Genomic DNA, 16,282 nt, shown 5'->3' on the forward strand with positions numbered 1-16,282 from the left:
GAAATTAGGTTGATTTAAAACAGAAATGGGTCTTTTATAGCATATCGCTGTTGTGTGTGAGCTTACAATCAAGTTTCTGTCGGAGAGGGTTGGTTCCATACAGCAGTACGTGGGCTTCAGAGTGAACTGTCTGCAGCTCCTCCAGAGTGGCCTTCCTCCCTCGGATACACTACACAAAAACATAAAAACACAAAGCTGAATGCAGCTTGCACGTGCAGTTTACGAATCTGCAGAGATATTCTCTACTTTAAACATGTCTTACCTCACACTGGGCTCTAAGTCCAGTCTCCTGCAGCCGCGACCAAATGCTCTGGATGCGACCTGCATGTTCCGGGTGGCTGTTGGTGTTACCGCACATGCACTGATGTTTCTGCATTAGGGAGTCATACACCAGACCTGAGCAAGACACAAGGACATACACTCATTAAACAGCAGCCTGCAGAGATGTGTGTGACTATGTATCTGCCAGTTGGTTTTATTGGTTTTCACTTACTCTTATTTTATTCATGTTAATTATGGATTTTCTTATTTTTGAGTTTTTAGAGTTGGGACCCGGGCACAGAGCTGTAGTGTAAAACACCTCTGTTAACCACTAATTTCTTCCCAAGCTGTCACATATCCAATGTTTAGGAAAGCAAATAGAGACTGTGTCTATCCCCCGTGCAGCAAATGCTAAAAAGCTTAATACTGTAAAGTCTGTAGGAGTGAGACCAAATAATTTCATAAAAATAGTTTCGTGTAGCAGTCAAAATAAAATAATAATAAACATATAAAATGTGGATTAGTCAACATCAGGTCAATTTCATCTAAATCTCTGTTAGTAAATGAATTAATTGGTGATTATGAAATTAACATTTGGGCTCTCGCAGAAACTTGGCTTCAGCAGGACAAGTATATGAGACTAAATGAATCCACCCCACCATGTTAACTTTCACAAAGCTAGAAGCACTGGCAGAGATGGATGAGTGACAGTAATATCACACTCCAATTTAGGTCTTAGCCCTAAAACTAATCACACTTATGAATCTTTTGAAAGTCTACATTTGTCAATTACTAATTCCAACTGAAAGAACCAAAAACCAGTTCTATTTGTAGTTGTCTATCACCCTCCTGGTCCCTACTCAGTGTTAAAGTGGGATAGGACTGTAATAGTAGGGGACTTTAACATACATGTTGATAATGACAGTGACTCTCTTGGGAATACTTTCAGTGGCCTTCTAGACAGGATTGGCTTCATTCAAAATGTAAATAAACCAACTCACAGTCACAAGCACATGGGATCCGATCTTAACTTATGGTATTGAGATTAGTGACCTTACTGTCCTCCTCCATAACCCCGTACTCTCAGATCACTTTTTAAATACTTTTCAGTTTATGCTTGAGGATGATTCTACACCAGTGATTAAAACTCAGATGAAAAGGATATTATCTGATCATTCTGTCTCAAAGTATAAAGAGATAATTCAGCCAGTATTTACTACCATGTCATATGATTATGAAGAGAACAGCTGCCACATGTCTAGTCCTGCTATATGTGATGAGTTTCCTGTAGAGATATAATGATATGAAAATTTCATATCACGGTTATTGTGACCAAAATTATCACGGATATCATTATTATCGCAGTATTGTTGAAATGTGCTCAAAATGTTCAAAAAATACTTACAAACATAGTGAAATAATGTAACCAAATTTTATTTTGAAAAAAAAATAAATAAATAAAATAAAATAATATGTAAAATGCACTTTCTGTTGGCAGAAACATTAAAAATATTAGCATGTAACCATCAAACATACACATGTGCATTAAAGATGGCCCATTATGGCTGTAAGAGGTAACTGCACTTTGTGCAAATCGTAGATAAGAACCAAGAATATTTTTCTTTACATTCAATGCTCAAGACTAGATCTAGTCTTACCGATTTAAGAACTGGTACAGAAAGAACACTTTCACTGTTTCATGTACCTTATCCAGAAATCAAATGCACATATAAAAGCAACACTACCAATTGTGTGTGAAGTGTCGCCCCCCTTCGTGGAGACTTTTTTCTGCATTTTCTGCAGACAGGTTGACCACCTTCAATTAGTTTCCCCTCAGCATCCTTTAAAAATCAAAAACATGCCCAGACTTCTGACTTTGTCCTTTTAGTGGGGGGGGGGATCTCTGGAGCGCTGTCTGTGTGGGCAGAATCCTGGGTACCCACAGGTACCTGACAGGTAATCCGCAAAACATTCTGGGACAGGTAAAAAAAAAAAAAAAAAAAAAAAAAAAAAAAAAAGAAGAAGAATTTTTGCAGGTACAGGCACGGGTAAAATTAAACAAAATGTGGGCAGGTAGTGGGCATGGAAGTGAAAGAATAAAAGAAGATTCATGGATGAAAGTAATTTGCAGGACATTTAATGATGATCATGATCCACAGCCGGTTTGTTTTAATTGTGAAGTGAGCCCCAGATGTCATTGAGCAGCACATATTAGAGATTTATTGATGGTGTGTGGTTTAGCCAAAAATAAAGCCCTTAAAAGTGAGTTACTGTGTAGACAATGTGTTTAATCACGGGTCGGGTTGCAGGTCTAATTTACGTGGGTATGGGCGGGTGCAGATTGGACATGAAAAAAATATGTGGGTAGCAGGTCGGTTTGTGGTACTCAGCTTTGCGGGTATGGGCTTGGAAAAGTGGACCTATGCAGGACTCTGCGTGCAGGTGCCTTCCACCATGTTATCAGAGGCCAAAAATTGCAGACTGCACATGTGTGCCTGGAGTGCTGCTGCTTGTCCAGGAAATGAGCAGTATCACCGTGAGTTTTTCAAAGTGTGGTAATTAAACATGGTTTTAATGATAATTAAACCTGCAGGCCCTCACCCTCCAGTCCGACCGCCTCCCTTGCAAACGCCGAAATATTAAATAATTTCATCACTGAGGACCAAGCTGATTTATCAGTCATTATGTCCTCCAAATCATTAACTTGCCTCTTAGACCCAATCCCAACCAAACATTTTAAAGATACTCTGCCCCTAACTACTGACACTATTCTAAATATAATAAATACCTTATTAACTGGCTACGTGCCGCAGTCTTTTAAATATGCAGTTATTAAACCGCTTTTGAAAAAAATTACTCTTGAGCCTGACATTCTAGCCAATTACAGGTGTATATCAAATATCTCTTTCCTCTCAAAAGTTCTTGAAAGAGTGGTAGTTAAACAGCTACAGTATGTCAGCACCTACAGGACAACAGTTTATTTGAAGATTTCCAGTCGTCATAGCACTGAAACTACACTAGTCAAAGTTACTAATGACCTGTTACTAGATGCTGCTGATGGACTGGTCTTGATTGTTTTTGTCTGTAAACTAAAACTTGTTGCAATTAGTAAACTGCATAACTGGCACACATACATCAGTGAAATGTTTTGATTCCACTTGGCTGTATATTTTGTTGCACACTGTTTTGATTGCCTTGCACTTACTTGGTGTGTATATGACTGTTTTCCATAACCTATTAAACCCTGGGCCATTTTTTTCTAGTTGGACTAATTTCAATGTAACAACATAACGTGCACACACTTGAAAACCCTTGGCCTGACTTATCAAGCACACTACTGCCCCCAGTGGCCTGACTTATCAGTGCATGCCAAAGGTTTTGGACAAACGGATGGACCACCAACTGATGACAATACCCTGTGGCCGAGGGTAACAAAACAATTAGCCGAGAGCAGAAGCTTCATTCATATAAAACCAAGTTATGACCAGAAAACAGCAAAGGTAAGACAAAATTCATAATTACTGCTTCATAATGCAAGCTTCATTTTTTCTCTTCTTTGTCTCGTTCAGTGAGTTTTAGTGGTAGAGAAATAATACTTGTACTGCTGGATCTGCTTAGGTTTAGCTTAGAGGTGCCAAGCTGGTTGCATTGGTCTTTTGTTTTATGAAAGATTTCGTGACATATGCTGGTCTCAGACTGTCTGCTTGTTTTTGATTGTTATATTAAGTTCTTGTTCCTTGGATTGTTTTCTGTTGTCCAATAGTTGGTTTTGTTGAGCTTTTAGCAGTCTTCTGATTATGTGGATGTATAGTATGTGTACGTTGCTACAAGAATCACACAACTCTAGCATTACCATGGCAACACAGACAGAACAGGCTTAAGGCGGCCTTACACTGTGCGAGTTTAGAGACGATTTCTCACTCGTGCGACTCTTTCTGGGATCGGGCCCGATGTGCCTCTAATCGTGTGTCGTGCTTCGTGCAGTGTACATGGGGTAAAGAGAAGCGATTAGCACCTCACGACCACCTCACGACCAGCAATCGTGTGTTCGCAAGGAAAACGGAGCTGTTTGAAATCCTGCTCGCTCCTCGTGAGTGTATCGTACTGTCAAAGCAGTGCCACGAACCGATGTGCCTCAAATTCTCACACTGTGCATGCGCGAACACAGACGCGTACAGTAGCGTACAAGCTAACAGTAGCTGGCTATTGTCCTAGTGCAGTTTGGCTGTTGCAGCTTACCTCTAGTTCCTGGATGACAGCCCATACTGTCCACGTCTGGACAACCAATGCCTGCACCAAACACATCGTTGTCTTTTCTTCTTTTTTTATTCCTCACAGATAATGGCACATATTACCAAAGCAGCTCGTTGGTTTTTGTTTAGCACTACCATTTCGTGACTCACGCCAATGCACAATCGTCTACATGCACTTTTACGGATTCCTTGGTATTTTAACGTTGTATTTCCGGATACAACACTCAAACGTGTCGTGCGTCCTGTGGTGTATGGTCCTACAGTGTGAGCAATCAGGTCGCATACGAGCGTCGGTCCGTGCAGTGTGAGAACAGGAATCGTGAACCTGACTGTACGACTGATTCGCACAGTTTGAGATGGAGCTGCGTGCAACGATCGAAATAATCGCACAGTGTATGGGCGCCTTTAGGGGGCTACCTTGTGATAGAAAAGATTATATTTCAGTGATCTTCCATTATTGATGTTTCTCTAAAACTCAATTGCGATGCACTTGATGTCCCTATATTACATCCAAGATGAATGTTACAGTTTAAAAATACAGATTTAATAAATAGTGAAAATTTTATTCATTAGAGATACTGTCACCCATTTATGAAGATTGAAATCTTTAGTAACATTTACTAGTCTGTTTACTGTTTACAGTCTGTCATAATATGATTATTTTTTGTTTTGAACTGTCCCTTCGGTTTTGTTCGAAAACCTCAACAAGTAAATGCTAACATTTGTTTGTTTTTGTCAAAAGGACCACTCAACACTATACTTCATATAAAATGAATATTCAAGCTTTGCAGAGTTAAAATATTATACAACTTAAAAGTCTGATTTTTGGCGTTGATGTAACTTGGTGCAGTTTGGAAACGTGTGGGAGTGAAGTAGGCCAAACTATGCACGGAAAAGCTTGTCATGTTATGTAGCATTGTAACAATGATAACTGCTATCAACACTTTTGCTGATAGGAGTTTAATTCTTTTCAGAGGATGAGTTCTGCTTCTCATCTTTGTTCAAAGAGTGAGATGTCTGAGAGGAAGTAGGAGTGGGAGAGAAAAAGGTTCTGGCAAGTTTTCCTCATCTATCACAATTATTACTGTGACCAGATGGAGGCACAAAACATCACAAAATTTTTTGGCGAATTCACCTGCTCTCTATTTACTCCCCTGCATATTGAGAGAAACTTCTCGGATGAATGTCTGAGACCAATAGAGAGGATACTGTCAGGCTGAAAGTGATACATGAATGAATTTTACAGAGAACAAAAGGCTGCTCTGTGAGGCTGACCTGTGGTGAAGCGAGGCTTGACAGGAGGGTCAGGGGCCGGGATGCTGATAGGGAAGGATGAGGCTGAGGCTGGAGACGACTGGGCCCTGGACAAGGGGCGGTGGCCCGGAAAGGAGATGGACAGGCCAGCAGCCTCCATGGAGGCCTGGTAGTTCCTCAGCTGGTGAATCCGCTGTTGCTCCAACAACAAGGCCTGCTGCTCACACACAACCCCAGATATGCAGAGACAAACACAAATGACAGAAGGTTTGTCTGTGGTGTGTTTACCCAGACATATTTAAACCTGCTGAGATATGCTGTACTGTGATGTGTTTGTGTTTTTTTCAGTCTGACTTAAGACTTACATACACTTCCAAAAACCACAGCTGGGCCACTGATAGTAGTGTGCTGCTGATAGTACTGAATGTTCTTACTTTTTCTAATATATAATGTTACAAGCTTGAATCTAGTCTGCAACGCTATTTGACATTATGTTTATGATGACAGGATAAAAGTGATTAACCCTTTCATGCATAGTGGTCACTCCAGTGGACAGCTGTTCTCGTGTATATTCATGGATTTTGTTGTTTTAGTTCCATATCAGCCAACACAGAGGACGCTCACACTGCAAGAATCTAACTCTGTCCAAGTGTATTTTTCTCATTTCTAGTCCAAATATCTTATCACACTTAACATCAGACAGAATCACCTAAAGAGGAACTTTTCAATGAGATATAAGAAATGATTTATAGACAACAGATCTGGAAAATGTGATTTCAACAAATCTTACCAAGATCATTTTCACTTGTTCCATTGGCAGATTTTTTTGCTTGAATTAAGCAAAAAAAAAAAAAGTTACTCTACAGGCGATTCTGTCTTATTTTATGTGTGATGAGATATTTTGACTAGAAATAAGAAAAATACACTTGGTAAGATTTAGATTTTCGCAGTGCATGCACCATCTCATACATTCTACTTCATACTGTTTTTGTAACTTTACTGTTCTTGACAAACCTGATCTGCACAAACGTGTGAGTGGAAATCAGTTGCTTGTTATTCTTATTAAACTGTAATTAACAGGTTTTTGTGTTTGTTTTTTTTTTTTGCATATTATCTCCATGAAGTGAGTAATAACTAGTATTAGTGTATGTTAAAATGTGAGAAAACATCAGATTAGCTGAATTAAAAATGTTTTCATTTCATAGTTTTCACACAGTTTATCAGTAAATACGTTTCTTTGCTTCAAAAACTGAATCCATGGTGTCCAGCTGAGTGGAGATTTTTGCAACTCCATGACAAATGGGTTCATAAAAACTATTTCAATCGCATAGTTTTTTTTTAATGCCTCGAGGAATAAAAACACCCACAAATAAAAATCTTGATTAAGGCTCTTATAATTGATGCACTCCCCCTTGAACTGCCACCTTACTGTGGTGGGGGAGTTTGACCACCCGAATGATCCTAGGAGCTATGTTGTCGGGGGCTTTATGCCCCTGGTAGGGTCTCCCAAGGCAAACAGGTCCTGGGTGATGGGCCAGACTAAGAGCAGTTCAGAAGCCACTATGGAAAAGAAAACAAGGACCGTGACGTCGCCCGGTACAGCGCAGCCGGGGCCCCACCCTGGAGCCAGGCCTGGGGTTGGGGCTCGAATGCGAGCGCCTGGTGGATTGGGTGGCAGTTGACGGCAGGGGGCTCGACGACCTGATCCCCAGACGCAGAGTTTAGCTCTTGGGACATGGAATGTCACTTCGCTGGGGGGGAAGGAGCCGGAGCTTGTGAGGGAGGTTGAGAGATACCGTCTAGATATAGTCGGGCTCACTTCCACACACAGCTTGGGCTCTGGAACCCAACCCCTCGAGAGGGGCTGGACTCTCCACTTCTCTGGTGTTGCCCATGGTGAGAGGCAGCAGGCTGGTGTGGGCTTGCTTATAGCCCCTCAGCTCAGCCACCATGTGTTGGAGTTCACCCCGGTGAACGAGAGGGTCGCGTCCCTGCGCCTTCGGGTCGGGGACAGGTGCCTCACTGTTGTCTCGGCCTACCGGCCGAACAGCAGTGCAGAGTACCCGGCCTTCTTGGAGTCCCTGGGAGGGGTGCTGGATGGCGCTCCGACTAGGGACTCCATTGTTCTCCTGGGTGACTTCAACGCTCACGTTGGCAACGACAGTGAGACCTGGAGGGGGGTGATGGGGAAGAACGGCCTCCCCGATCTGAACCCGAGTGGTGTTCTGTTATTGGACTTCTGTGCTAGTCACAGTTTGTCTATAACGAACACCATGTTCGAACACAGGGATGTCCATAAGTGCACTTGGCACCAGGACACCCTAGGTCGGAGGTCAATGATTGACTTCATTGTCGTGTCATCAGACCTCCGGCCGCGTGTTTTGGACACTCGGGTGAAGAGAGGGGCAGAGCTGTCAACCAATCACCACCTGGTAGTGAGTTGGATCCGCTGGCAAAGGAGGAAGCTGGACAGACTCAGCAGGCCCAAACGTGTTGTGAGGGTCTGTTGGGAACGTCTAGCAGAGCCCGATGTCAGCGCGGTCTTTAACTCTCATGGTCCACTCAGAGTCCGAGTGGACCATGTTTTCCACCTCCATTGTCGAAGCGGCTGCTCGGAGCTGTGGCTGCAGGGTTTCCGGTGCCTGTCGTGGTGGCAATCCCCGAACCCGGTGGTGGACCCTGGAAGTAAGGGATGCCGTCAAGCTGAAGGAGGAGTCTTATCGAGCCTTGTTGGCTCATGGGACTCCGGAGACAGCTGATGGGTCCCGGAAGGCCAAGCGTGCTGCAGCCCGAGTAGTTGTGGAGGCAAAAACTCGGGTCTGGGTGGAGTTTGGGGAGGCCATGGAGGAGGACTATCGGTCAGCCTCGAGGAAATTCTGGCAAACCATTCGGCGCCTCAGGAGGGGAAAGCAGTTCCCCACCAACACTGTTTACAGTGGAAGTGGGGAACTGCTGACCTCGACTGGGGATGTTGTCGGACGGTGGAAGGAATACTTCGAGGATCTCCTCAATCCCACTGCCACGTCTTCCATGGAGGAAGCAGAGGCTGAGGTCTCAGAGGTGGACTCGTCCATCACCCAAGCTGAAGTCACTGAGGTGGTTGGCAAGCTCCTTGGTGGCAGGGCTTCAGGGGTGGATGAGATTCGCCCTGAGTACCTTAAGTCTCTGGATGTGCAGGGACTGTCTTGGCTGACATGTCTCTGTAACATCGCGTAGCAGTCGGGGACAGTACCTCTGGATTGGCAGACCGGGGTGGTGGTCCCCCTTTTTAAGAAGGGGGACCGGAGGATGTGCTCCAACCATAGGGGGATCACACTCCTCAGCCTCCCGGGGAAAGTCTATTCCTGGGTACTGGAGAGGAGGATCCGACCGATAGTCGAACCTCGGATCCAGGAGGAACAATGCGGTTTTCGTCCTGGTCGCGGAACACTGGACCAGCTCTATACCCTCCATCGGGTACTCGAGGGTTCGTGGGAGTTCGCCCAACCGGTCCACATGTGTTTTGTGGATTTGGAGAAGGCGTTCGACCGTGTCCCTCGTGATATCCTGTGGGGGGTGCTTCGGGAGTATGTGAAGCGAGCGGGATGAGGATCAGCACCTCCAAATCCGAGGCCATGGTTCTCGACCGGAAAAAGGTGGTCTGCCCTCTCTGGGTAGGTGGGGAGCCCCTGCCCCAAGTGGAGGAGCTTAAGTATCTTGGGGTCTTGTTCACGAGTGAGGGAAGGATGGAGCATGAGATTGACAGACGGATCGGTGCAGCGTCTGCAGTGATGCAGTCGCTGTACTGGTCTGTCATGGTGAAGAAGGAGCTGAGCCTTGAGGCGAAGCTCTCAATTTACCGGTCAATCTACGTTCCTACCCTCACCTATGGTCATGAGCTTTGGGTCATGACCAAAAGGACAAGATCCCAGACACAAGCGGTCGAAATGAGTTTCCTCCGTAAGGTGGCTGGGCACACCCTTAGAGACAGGGTGAGGAGCTCAGTCACCGGGGAGGAGCTCGGAGTAGAGCTGCTGCTCCTCCACGTCGAGAGGGGCCAGCTGAGGTGACTCGGGCTTCTGTTTCGGATGCCTCCTGGACACCTCCCTGGGGAGGTGTTCCTGGCATGTCCTGCCGGGAAGAGGTCTCGGGGAAGACCCAGGACATGCCGGAGAGACTATGTCTCTCGGCTGGCCTGGGAACGCCTCGGGGTCCCCCCGGAAGAGCTGGAGGAGGTGTCTGGGAAGAGGGAAGTCTGAGCATCCCTGATTAGACTGTTACCCGACCGTGACCCAGCCCCGGATAAAGTGGAAGATAATGGATGGATGGATAATTGATACATGAAAGGGTTAAGCCCGTTGACTCCACAAGAAAAACAACCAGATCTTCATATTAACATACATAAATCAACATTTACTTTTAGTTCATAGCATACATATAATAATGGATGAATAATATAAAGCGCTTTGGGTGCCTCGAAAAGTGCTATAGAAATCAAATCCATTATTATTATTATTATTATTACTATTATTATTATTATTATTATATTGGTATTTTATTAGGTCATTACAAAGCACTCATCAGTGCCTAATTCTGCATGGCTATATTCCACAGCTACAGTTTTGTCTCAGCTCCTAATTACTTGATAGATAGGAAATACGCTGTTTTGCATGAATTATGATCTTATGATTGTGCCATATTTACTGAAGTACATGTATATTGTAGGGATGCACCGAGACCACTTTTTACCAGACCGAGTACGAGTACCAGTACTTACATTTGAGTACTTGCCGATACGGAGTATCGATACGAGTACTTAATCATCCCATTCCAGTTGTTACTTCCTTTTGTAAATATGCTTTATTGTCGTTGTTATAAGTCTGACTAGAACAAAGTGCTGCTACTGACTTTTAATGTGTTGGAATGAGCGTTTCTCAATTAATCCACCAGGGGGCGCCGCTCTGAATTAACCATACTGGACAAATACCACGAAGAAGAGTAAAGTTTTTTGAGAAGAAGAAAGTCAGTAATAAGAAACATGGAGACGACAGAGGGAACACTGATGTGATGCTAATATTGCAGCGTTTTTGCTAGTAAGGTTTAAAAGCTTCGCTTCAGCAGGTAGAGAAAAGAGAAATGAGCGATAAGTTTTGTTTTCACTTCCACTGGCGGCAGTCCACACCACTCCGCACCCCTCTCCGTCTGGGTACGCATCCGCCAGCACCTGGAAAACAGATGGAATGTACGCAGAGGACGGACAGAACGCTCCGTCCGTATCTGTCTGTCTTTAATGTTACTTGCAGTCAGCGTTACTTTTATCACCGTCATTTATTTAGTTAAATCTCCACACTCTTCACACTCCCCACACATTATTCCTCCGCCACGTACCTGCTCAACTTAACTGTGAATGTCACACGGCCGTAAGTGGTATCAATGCATTTGTATCGGATTACTTTTACGAGTACAAATACATACACACACTGAGAATCGGAGCAGATACCCAATACTCGTATCGGAATCGGTGCATCCCTAGTATATTGTAATTGATTTTAAGTAATACTAAAACTATTCTATGATATACAAGTACAACATGAAGCTATGCACCACTTTGTCATAATAAACTCATCTAAAATATGACACAGCAACGAAAAACAATTTTTTACTAAACAGTGACTTTGTAAGTGATATGGGATCAAGGATAACATAAAAATACTGGTACTAATGAAAATGTAATAATTCTTCTATCACTGTACAAGGCCCATATAAACTAAAACATATTAAATAATAAAGACCCAATAATCAATGAATATGTATGCTGATAAGAAATTACATAAATAGGACTATCTTTACATTAATAGAGAGTGTTACAGATGATTTAAAGTTGTAGTACTGGGCAGTGTATGAAATTAATGATTATTCTGTGAGAGTAATGGCAAAACCAAAGCGAGGAGACGTTCAAAATGCAGTCTGTTTGTTTGCTGTTACATTTCCATCCAGTCAGTCCATCAGTGGTGCTTTATTCTAGTCTTGTGATTTTTTTCTGATGTTGTTGAAATTGCACATATAAATTTAACAATAAAAATATGTGGGGGATGTTTTGTTTTGTGTTCATGTTGACTGAAAAAGACATTCTTAAATATTCCATAACACTACACGGTTGTAATGCTAAGTTATTTTGTGAAGTGTAAAATCTAAATTTAGTTAGGGACTAAAGGGGAACAAAAATGTCATTTCCTATATTTGTTGCAAGTACAACTTATGGCCAAAAGATGGCAGTCAAAACAAATGATGCACCTTAAATTTTCCCTCAGCATTTAATCACAGGGACACCATGGGACAGAGAGCAACATTTTCCCAGTATAAATTACATTTCTGTGTCTGGATGTGGTGTTTTCACCTTTCTGGAAACACCTACACTACATTAGTGCCAAGGAAAGTCTCAGAAGCAACATGCTGATTGAGTTTGTGTTTTTTGACTGGTTTTTACCTGTCTGAAGAGCAGCTCCTGCTCCGCCTGTCGCTCCCGCTCCCTGTGCTGCTGCAGTGCTTCCTCCTGGAGCTCCTGCGGGTCAGGGGGCTCCTGCTTGATTGTGATCCCTGGCGGGAGGGTGCCTATGTCCTGGTGCTCCCTCAGCTCCTCTTCTGTCTCCTCGGGGTGGCTCTGATGTTGCCGACCCACTGGAGACTCACTGGGCTTGGCCATGATCTGAGAGGAGAAGGAGAGGGGGGTGAGATGCACCAATGTGAGATTTATTTTACAATTAGAACAGCAGGAAGTGACAAATCCTCTCAAACCTATAAAGCAGACACACAAGCACAATTTCCTCTGAATCAAATTCCTGGCAAATCACTTCTTTCTCTGAAGCATTCTTCTTTTAACAAGCTTAATTTGGATTATTCAGTCAGATTGGTGTCTTGCTCATTTCAAACCAATCCGTTGTAATTGAATGTGAGTGGCCGCTCTGCTGACTGTACTCCGGGGCAAAATGTGTCTCGTTGAACAGAGACATTCCATGCTCCCCGTGGTGGTGCTTTTCATCGACTCATTCTGGGACCTACTGTTACCAAGCCATGATTCAGTTGTCTGTCCATTCTGCTTCACTGACGTGAGCCTTTCAAGGCTGTTGAGGACTCGCCTCAATGATGTGATCATACAAAATAAACGAACAACAAGAAAGGCGAGCCGGGAGTCTCAGGAGTGGGCTGCAGCTACAGGTGTGTGCGTGGGAGGGGGTGTATGTGTGTATTTCCCAGAGCTGTAAGCCTCCAGGTCTCCTGGCACCAAGCCAGGGGACAGCATTGACGTCAGAGCATTCACCAGCTCTTATTCATCCCCTCCTCCCCCTCCTCTCAACCGTTCTTGTCTTTTTGCGACCAACCTTCTCTTTACCCCCTCTGCTCTATTTACCCAGAACCCTCCTCTTATTCTCTCATAAAAATGTTGTTCATGCATTATTATTCACAAATACAGTGTTTCTACAATACATGAGCTTGAAACTGTGCATTAATGTCTTTCAGACACCACACTTTTTGTATGAAAACCTTAAAACTGATCATGTATAAAGCTGAAATAAATGATCTATGGCTGTTCACTGGCTGCAACTGCTAGTGCTGAAGTGTCAAGTTACTGATAATTGATTAATCAATTTAAGTCAACACTTACAAATTCCAAATTATATTTTCTGCTTTATTTTTTTTTAACTCCTCTTATGACAGTTATTGGAATATTTTTGGGTTGTGAGACAAAAAAGAGATTTGAGGACGTCCTCTTGAGCTTATGGAAACACCTTCTCCTCACTGTCAAACATTTCACAGGGCAGACAATAGACTGATTAATCAATAAAATAATCAACTGATTGATAATTGCGAGTTGCAGCCCTATTAATCTCTATCGAGTACTTTTCTGAACTGTTACAAACTGCTTCAGGCAAACATAAAAACAAATAAAACTGAGCAAATAAAAACATGAATAAAATAACTGATCCATAAGATAATTCACTATACCAAAAAATGCATTTAAAAGAAATAAAAGAACAATAAAACCAACTGAATTGTGCATGGATAAATTGATAGTTTTACCCAACCATCAGCCCAAAACCAAGAACATAAAAGCAGCAAAGCCTAACACTGTAAGAGGCTAAAAATGAGTGGAAAGACAGATGAATTACATATATCCTAAAACTTTTATTACAACTCCTATTTACTTTTGTACTTCAAACTCTGAGTCGGTTATATTTAGGGCTAAAATTAACAATCTATGGCTGCTGGTACTGACTAAAAAACATTTCTTGATTAATAATTCATCTGCTTGGTTAAAAACATACAATAAAGCAGTAAAATAATAATTAAATAGATGATTAAGGAATGTCTTGACATTGCTTGTTGTACCTGACCAACAGCCCAAAACCAAAAAATCAGGAAAGGCTAACATAAAAGGCTTGGATGTTTGGCTGCAACTGACTTCCATTTGATTAAAACTCCATCTGTTGGTCTATAAAATGAAATAAAATCACATAACACTAATAATACTTTTAGAAACCAAAGGAATGTCTTCAAATTGTTTGCTTTACCAGATCAATAGCTTAAAATATGTTTACAAAAGAAGCAAAACCTAACATTATAAGAGTTAAAGGTGTCTAATGCCTGGAGCAATGAATTAAACATACATCCAAAAGGTGTTGACAGATATCCTAGTAGCCTTTGTATCACAATGGAATGAGTCATTTAGTAATACTAAAAAACAAAGCATCTCCACTCCAGGGAGTCTAAAACCTGCATTTTTTCTTGATAATTAGCATTAAAATATTGACTGAAAGTTGTTGCTGATGAATATAGTCACATTCATATCTCCTAAGTAGGATAAATGGAAGCTATTTACCCTTTTGCATTCTAATTAAGTACTAAAATGAATCAGAAGTCAAGATTTCCATTTTTGTCCTGTCAAACTCCTGCAGAAGCCATGTTTGGCATGCCAGGGGCTGTTATAGAGATGTTTGTGTGAAAGGCTGCCACTTGAGAGCTCTGAAGCATATGGAGGGAGTGAGAGAGCAGAGCGGAGGCGGCGGCGGAGGAGGAGGAGGAGGAGAGGAAATCCCTTGTTTCATCCACCCACCTCTCCTCCACCGAGCGAGTACTCAGCTCGAATAGGTAAAGCCATCCAAAGCAGTGGCTGCTCGCTTCCTCTGTGACCATGTAAGGTAGAGGCTTCCGCTCTGTTGCCATGGCAGCACATGGGTGCCTCGCTACCCATGGCAACCATCTCAGCCACAGTCACAGAGATGTGGATGCAAACATTTAAAGGCACACATAGTCTCTGTGCTATACATGTTAACCCATACCTGCCTCCACCTACTCGACTACAAAAATATTACAGTGTAGAGAAAACAAGAAACAACAACAGGATGAAATCAAGGACTTTACACTCACACACAGCAAACACGCTATTGGCTGTGCTACTGACTGCCGCCTACACAAACAGCTCCACTACAGCTCCTGTGCAGGCCCAGTGTGGTTTATAGCCCCTAATTATTAGTTTATTACCCAGTGTCACATGTGCCGCTCCAGCTGCTTTTATAGTCAAATGAGAAAACGGCTTTTAATAATAACAAGATGTTTTGTACAAAAAGTAATGCACTTAACTGCTTCTGCAGATTGAGGGAATTGAGACCGGAAACTTCTTTAAATGCCAAAATGACATGTAAAGTGTTAAGTAAAAAGTCTGTACTTTATTTCTAAACACATTAAATGTAAAAATAGAGAATAGTTGGTGAAAATACATGAAAATACTGTAAACAGTGTAGTAATGAACTGCGCTCGTTCCTCAGCTGGTGAATAACACAAAAGAGTGAAAATATTCTAAATACAAAGTAAACTTAAACAAAGATGAATTTTTTTCTCTGTGGATAAAATACAGTTTTCTAGTCCACAGTAGTACATTGTTTAACTTCCGTGTCTCATCTGCTTCTTCCTCCATCAGTAGACATAGAGTACGTCCAGTGTTTTAGTGTTTCTGCCTAGTTTTTCCAGATTTTAAAGCCTATTATTCCGATTTGGCTGCATGGATAGTGTCACAGTTCACCCTTTCATTTTCATGTTGCTTATCTAGTTGCTTCAGCTCTAGGTTCTGCAGGTGATGTGTCCTCAGCAATTACCTGAGGCGTGTTAATGAAACTTGGGAGGCTTTCGGCCTCTCCCTCTCTGCTCATTTTCAAAATTTTCCTTTGTTCTTTCCATTTGTTTCTCACCTGACCAGGTATGATGAGCTTTGGTTCTCTTCCTGTTGCACATATTTCACACATACAGCTCCACTCATGCAACACCTTGCATTCACACTGATAATACAGATGCATCACTCACACCTTTTGTTCATTTGTGGCATTATTGTGGCATCATTTTAAATAAAATTTGGTTAATTGTTCTTGGTGTGTTTTTTGTAACAGTCCTGAGCCCAGGCATGACAACAGTAACATGTCATGCTGTGTACTACTTCAAGTGAACTACTTTAAAGAGTAGTAAAATTTTATATTCCTGCAGTC

General features: G+C 42.5%; 1 protein-coding gene across 5 annotated transcripts in view; it reads right to left on the bottom strand.

Annotated features, from left to right (window-relative positions):
- Positions 1-16,282, bottom strand: part of LOC115435334 (histone deacetylase 4-like) — a 152,368-nt gene that overhangs the window by 30,199 nt on the left and 105,887 nt on the right. For all 5 annotated transcript variants that reach the window (XM_030157684.1, XM_030157693.1, XM_030157674.1 and 2 more), the window contains 4 exons: positions 12,235-12,453; positions 5,790-5,985; positions 263-396; positions 67-169 (listed from right to left, as the gene is read on the bottom strand). In XM_030157684.1, the coding sequence (XP_030013544.1) occupies positions 67-169; positions 263-396; positions 5,790-5,985; positions 12,235-12,453 (652 nt within the window). The remainder of the gene's footprint in view (positions 1-66; positions 170-262; positions 397-5,789; positions 5,986-12,234; positions 12,454-16,282) is intronic.

The sequence above is a fragment of the Sphaeramia orbicularis genome, chromosome 2 (assembly GCF_902148855.1).
Source record: "Sphaeramia orbicularis chromosome 2, fSphaOr1.1, whole genome shotgun sequence".
In the NCBI taxonomy this organism is placed as follows: Eukaryota; Metazoa; Chordata; class Actinopteri; order Kurtiformes; family Apogonidae; genus Sphaeramia; species Sphaeramia orbicularis.